Source organism: Medicago sativa, chromosome 1 (genome assembly GCF_051527215.1).
Source record: "Medicago sativa cultivar Bolivia chromosome 1, Bolivia_mono, whole genome shotgun sequence".
NCBI lineage: Eukaryota > Viridiplantae > Streptophyta > Magnoliopsida > Fabales > Fabaceae > Medicago > Medicago sativa.
Window position 1 is genome coordinate 85,072,285 of NC_140749.1, and position 7,150 is coordinate 85,079,434.

General features: G+C 34.9%; 1 protein-coding gene across 1 annotated transcript; it reads left to right on the plus strand.

The window, feature by feature from the left end:
• Positions 1-312: 312 nt before the first annotated feature.
• LOC146958450 (F-box/LRR-repeat protein At3g48880-like) lies at positions 313-6,930 on the plus strand. The gene is made up of 3 exons (XM_085730386.1): positions 313-376; positions 1,288-1,686; positions 6,202-6,930. Exons 2-3 carry the CDS (start codon positions 1,301-1,303, stop codon positions 6,770-6,772), a joined length of 957 nt encoding a protein of 318 aa, XP_085586512.1. The 5' UTR covers positions 313-376; positions 1,288-1,300; the 3' UTR covers positions 6,773-6,930.
• The last annotated feature ends 220 nt before the right edge of the window (positions 6,931-7,150 follow it).

A 7,150-nucleotide genomic window follows, 5' to 3' on the forward strand; every position in this document is an offset into this window, starting at 1 on the left:
TATGTTAATGTATTTCAACGGCTCCTTTTGACTACATTTATTTATTTTGCGTAAAAAAATTGACTACATTTATTCATATCGCTTCTATTGATGTCAAAAAAGGTTTGGCGTTCTTTCACGGTCTTTGAGGGTTTGGTATTTAACCATTACTCCATGCCCTCACTTCTTCATTACACAGTAGGCATTTTCCCGTTCTCGGTTTTGAGGTTTGAATCTTTGTCTCTTCAATTTCCCATATTGATGCACTGAATGATCGATTTGGTTTGGTTTTTTTTTTTTTAAGCGATTTATATTTTTGTTTATTATTTTACAGTTTCATTAGTGATTTCGCACATCTGGATTCAGTCATTCATTCAAACTCATTCACTGTTATACCGTAAGAGCATCTCTCCCTCCCTCTATCTCTCTTAAGGTTTTTTTTTTCTTCCATGGAAATCAAATATATTTTTTCGGCCATAATTATGTGTTACGAAAGTCATAATATTTCATGTTTGGCTTGAGACCTTGGAGTGTGCTGCTCCTCAAGGTCTTAGGTTTGATGTTCCTTGATTAGTTTCATGTTTAATGAATTATAAGCAACATTTGTGTTTCAGTTGTTCCATAATTGTTCATGTGAGTTTTAAATTAGATCTATGTATTCAAATCCAATCAGATCTGCATAAAAACCGTAAATTGACACAAAAAATAACAAAATTTGTTGTACCAAAAAAAAAAATAACAAAATTTGTACAAAATTGAATTGGATGGTTTTAGATCTCTTTTTATGAAAACAATTTAAATCAAATCAGATTTTAGATTCTCTTTTTCAAAACCAAACTATATCATGTATATGAATTCAAATATTTATTTAATTTTTGCAAGAGAGATTTCTTTGATGTAATAAACATGATTGCAAAAATAAATTTAAAATTTTGAAGGATACACATGAGTTGATATAAAAAATACTGACTGAAGACATTTCAAGGGCCATTATTTGAAGAAATTTTTAAGAGGAATTAAAAACGAAATTTGATATTTTAATAGGGATCGAAAACTTACTTAAGTCCTGAAATTGTTTTATTTTATTCAAACTCTTGTTAGCTTGTAGATTAAAATGTCAAACAAAATCAATGTATACATTTTCAAGAATTAGTTTAATCAAGGACATATATTCAATACAACACTATAACCAACATAGATTGATCTAGTTTGCAAGGATTCAATTTAAATTTCATTAGGACTTGTGTTCCTCCGTCATCATTGTTTCATTAATAATGTAAATAAGCATAAAATTAATTTTATTTGCAGGAATCTTTGTGCAATGGAATCCAAAAAGAGTAGTGCAGTGGAAAATGGCGTGATCATGTGGAACTTTCTTTTGAAGGAATTGGACAATGGTGTTTTGGTTCAGATTTTTAAGCACTTGGATATCTTTGAATCAACTTCAGCTGTTCAACGTTTTACTGAAGCATTGACGAAAGCTAGCACTGTCCAACCGGTTTGGGAAACACTTGATTTCTCTATGTTGAAATCTGAATTTGTGAAGACCACATCTGAGCCATTTGTTTGGGTCAATTCTGGCTCTGACAACACTTTGTACAATTTGTTGTTTGGTGCACTCAAACTCAGTCAAGGGAAAATCAAGACCTTGATTTTCCATCACAACTTGTATCTCACCAATGATCAATTCATCCACATGGCTGTAAGGTATGTAATAATATATAATTTCTAATCTTAATATATACTTACACTATACTATACTATACTATATTGTTTCAAGTGGTCTATGATGGGCCATTTTTTTATCAGGGTACCCTCTACAAACAATACCACTCTCTCACCCACTCACTTAGGAGTGTAGGAACCAAACCAATGATCCGTGATCAACTCAAAGATTCAATCTAAATCAATTAAATTAGTTTGATTTGTTCCTTTGTTTAGGTCTAAACCAAACAAACAATCAAATCCAACATTTATTGATTTCGGTATCAACTTCACATCTAGGATAATTCCTCTTAAAGTGACCCATCTTGTGACACTTAAAACACTTATACTTCGACTTGTTATCACTCGTTGAGTTTCCTCGTTTATCTCTACCTCCACCATTCCTTCTTGAAACACTTAAGCTTTCACCATTATCATCGGCTCTCATGTCCTTAGACTTGGTTAAATCCTTAGTTCTCAAAGCCGCTTGAACTTCTTTCAAGATGACAATGCCTTTTTTGCCATAGAGAACTCATTGATAGTAAAACGAAGAGATCTCTCTTCGACAAGTTCACAATGAGCAAACCTAATTTTTACTCATTTTCCAATTTCTTCTCATGAACAAGACACACTACACCGCACCGGTGTAAGTATATTTAGAGTCTAGCTATATTAATGTGTTATGAAATGCGTAAAATGAATATTCTCATTTCTCATTAATGTGAAAGAGGTTACAAGAGGTATTTATAGGAAGAAAGTAAAATATAATTTTCCTATGAACAAGCTAAATCAGAAGCTACGTAGTACAGAAGCTGTTGTAACTTCAGAAGCTATGTTCAGAAGCTATGTTCAGAAGCTATGTATTGTCTTCCTCCTTATTCTCTAACAGTCCCCCACAAGCTGGGACATGGTAAATGTCAAGCATTCCCAGCTTGGACAATAAAATGTGAAATGGTTGAGGAAGAAGTGGTTTAGTGAAGAAATCTGCCAATTGATCTTTGGAAGAAACTGGTAGCAACTTCATGGTTCCTGCTTGTAATTTTTCCCTAACCAAATGACAGTCTATCTCAAGATGCTTTGTCCTTTCATGAAAAACTGGATTAGCAGCTATATGTAAAGCACTCTGATTATCACAATAGAGTACAAGCGGTTTAATGAGTGAAACATGAAGATCTTTGAGCAGATACAAAAGCCACTGCAGTTCACATGCTGCTGCACCCAAAGCTCTATACTCAGCTTCGGATGAGGATCTTGAAACAGTCAATTGCTTCTTAGTCCTCCATGAAATGAGAGAGCTGCCAAGAAAGAAGCATTGACCAGAGATTGACCTTCTGGAATCTAGGCAACCTGCCCAGTCAGCATCTGAAAACCCTGAGAGGCATAGAGAAGAAGCTCTAGGGAAGAAGAGGCCTTGACCTGGGCATTTCTTCAGATATCTGAGAACTCTAGTAGCTGTAACAAAATGTTTCTCTGTTGGAGAAGAAAGAAATTGGCTGAGCTGTTGAGTAGCAAATGTGATATCTGGCCTGGTATTGGTGAGATATATCAGCCTACAAATCAGTCTTCTGTAGGAGGGGACATCATTGTAAGGTGCACTATTGTCTTGATGAAGTTTACATGCAGGTTCAGAAGGTGTAGATGCAGGTTTGCAAGCCAAGTGACCTGTATCAGTGAGAAGGTCAAGACAATATTTCCTTTGACACAATGAGATGCCTGTGGAAGAATGGGCCACCTCCAAACCAAGAAAGTATTTTAGTTGCCCAAGATATTTAATTTTGAATGCAGAATGCAAGATGGATTTGATGTGTTGAAACTCAAGCAATGAATCACCAGCAATTATCACATCATCAACATACACTAACAGAACTGTGAAAGTAGTGGCAGTTTTCTTGATAAACAATGAATGATCAGAAGTTGATTGTGTATATTGATGGGCAAGAAGTAATGAAGTGAGTTTTTCATATCACTTTCTGCTTGCCTGCTTGAGACCATAAAGAGACTTTTGTAATTTGCAGACTTGATTTGGTTTGGAAGTAGTGACACCTTGAGGAACAGTCATATATACATCTTCCTGCAAGTCTCCATGAAGAAATGCATTATTCACATTAAGTTGATGTATGTGCCAGTTGTTGATAGCTGACAAAGCAATAACAGTTCTGACTGTGGTGAGCTTGGCAACTGGTGAATAAGTATCAAAATAGTTCAGTCCCTCAACTTGATTGTATCCTTTGGCAACCAATCTTGCTTTGTATCTCTCAATGGTACCATCTGCATGATGTTTGATCTTGTATATCCACCTACATCCTATTGGTTTGATGTGTGGTGGTAAATCCACCAGTTTCCAAGTGCCAGTATTCTCAAGAGCTGCAAGTTCAGCTTGCATAGCCTGCTGCCAACAAGTGTGTTTGCTTGCCTCATCATAGGTGGTTGGCTCAACGTGTGAATCAATAGATTGAGAAAAAGCACAATGAGAAGGAGACACATTAGTATAAGAAAGGGAATCACAAATGGGATATTTAACATTGGCAGATAAAGCATGAAATGAACCAGAAGTATTATTGCAGACATAGTCTTGTAAATGAGATGGAGGGTGAATGGTTCTGGTAGATTTCCTGATAGGGGGTGGTGAAATAGGAGTGGTAGGTGGTGAAGAGTCATCATGTGGTGGGTCAGGGTCAATAATAAGTGGTGGTGGAGAGGAGGAAGTATGAGGTATAAGATTGCTTGCAGTGCAAGTATCATAGGAAAAATAGGTCCAGTTAGTGGTTATGGATAAAGGGTTGGATGGATAGGGTAAAATGTGTTCATGAAATTGAACATGTCTGGATGTATGAATCTCCCTTGAGTGAATATCTAAAAGAACTGAACCTTTGAAACCAATAGAATAACCCAGAAAAACACATTTTCTGGCTCTAGCAGATAGTTTGGATCTTTGTGCTTGAAGAGTAGAGGAGTAGCATAAAGAACCAAAAACCTTGAATGACTCAATATCAGGGAGTTTATTATGAAGAATGTGGTATGGTGATTTGTTGTGGAGATTAGGGGAAGTGACTCTGTTGATGATAAAGGTAGCATGCAAAAGGGCATATGACCAATATGGAGCAGGTAGTTTGGATTGATATAAAAGAGCTCTACCTACATTGAGGATGTGTTGATGCTTCCTCTCAACCCTACCATTCTGTTGGGGAGACACTACGATTCAAATCCTCTTCATCAGGAACTTCCATGGAACCGTCAACGAATTTCAATTTGTTTTTCGCGCCTAAAGCGCGAATCATGGAGCGACTCCATGAGAGATAATTGGATCCATCCAAGAGAGGAGTAATAAGAACAGAGTTCGGACCTTCGCTTGGATGCACATAGAACACAGATTCAGTATCAACTTGATTTTGACGAGGCATGATTGGAACGAGATGAGACGAGATCAAGACAAGGAATTGCAGAAAATTGCAAGGATTCAAGAATGAATCGAAGAAATTGCAGAAAATCAATGGCGAAAGGTTGAAGATGATGAAGAAAAGTTGTTGTAACTAACTTTGTAACAAACATTCTTCATGAGGATGAGAGAGAGAAAGGTTCTAGATACCATGTTATGAAATGCGTAAAATGAATATTCTCATTTCTCATTAATGTGAAAGAGGTTACAAGAGGTATTTATAGGAAGAAAGTAAAATATAATTTTCCTATGAACAAGCTAAATCAGAAGCTACGTAGTACAGAAGCTGTTGTAACTTCAGAAGCTATGTTCAGAAGCAATCGTCAGAAGCTATGTTCAGTAGCTATTGTAACTTTAGAAGCTACGTTCAGAAGCTACGTATTGTCTTCCTCCTTATTCTCTAATATAATGTATGGACTGTTTTTTCCAATACACACCGCACCGCACACATACAACATTATTGGACATAGTATTTGGATAATATAGTAGCCGAATCGCTGTAAACTCTATACTCTATAATTTTTAAGATGAGATGTGTCATTATTTATAACTTTTCTTGATTTTATCTCTTTTTATTGCGACACTTAGATTTGTTTGAAAATTATACATCTATTAGCCTAAAACTTTATATTATATAGACTATCGCTATACATTTTTTGCATACATATAATATTAATTGATACAACCTTTAGATATTGATCTCTCTTTCAATAATATACATCATTTATACTCCCTCCGTTTCAAAATGAGTGTCGCTTTAGCAAAAAAAAATTGTTTCAAAATGAGTGTCGCTTTCAGTTTTCAATGCAATAATAACTTTTTCATTACAATTGTACCCTCCAATTAATACTCTGTACACTACTTCCAAAGTATTACTTTTAAAACTAACCAATAGTTAATAAGGATAATTTGGTAAAATAATCATTCTCTTTCTCTTAATCATTGTATTTCTTAATATGTGTGTAAACACCTAAAACGACACTCATTTTGAAACAGAGGGAGTAGTACTTATGGCTTCTCACGACTATAATTGGATTATAGAATTAGATGATGATTGCATTTTATTGTATACCTTGTGGCAGGTGTCCACTTGTAAGACGACTAGTCTTTGTATCGTGGAACCGAATCAAAAGAATGGGAATTCGAAAGGCAATTAGAGGCTGGAAAGATCTTGAATCAATGACAATGCCAGGCATATATAATCCCCGATATGTTTTTGAAGAAATTTCAAAGCATTGCAAGAACTTTAGAGAACTCAAGGTTATGGGGTGCATTGGCATACAATTTGCTTTTGCTCTCACAAGATGTCTTCCAAACTTAAAAGTACTGAGTCTGCGATGTTCAGGATTGTCAAAGAAAGCTCTCATTTTAATTCTAGATAAGCTAAAACATTTGGAAGTGCTCAACATTTCACATTCTTGTCATGTGGAACTCGTCCCAGATCCTTATTATGAGATTGAAGATTATAAGTTTACCAGTGATATTGACCCTATTATCATTGAGAAGGCTTCTAGGTTACGTGAGTTTCACACATGCATGAAGGAATCGTGCATCATGTGTAAGAGGACAAGAGATGACGATGGGCTTGTTAGGTGGTTCAAGTATGAGGAAGGGATTTGGAAACATGATGAAGTTAGCTCTCTTGCACTTTGAGAAAACAAAATATCGTATTATACATGCATGAAATAATCTATTACATCTTATGTAATATTTGCACTTTGTTAATTATTTCAGATATTGTTTTGTCCTTATAGGCAATCAACAATTTTATTTTATGTAATGTATGTTATTTTCCTGAGATATTATGAACAGATATCTTTGTTTTTCATTTTCCATGATATCTCTCATCATGTTTATTTTTACCATTTTTTTTTTATAGAATTACTTCATAGATCTTATAATTTAATTTAAAGTTTCGGATTCACCATTTATTCTTCTTCTCTCATGTTAAGTTTTTTTTTTTTCCCTTCAAGAAAAAAAAAAACTTTTGCAATAAAAAAAAAACCTTTTGACTTTTAAAAAATTAAGTTA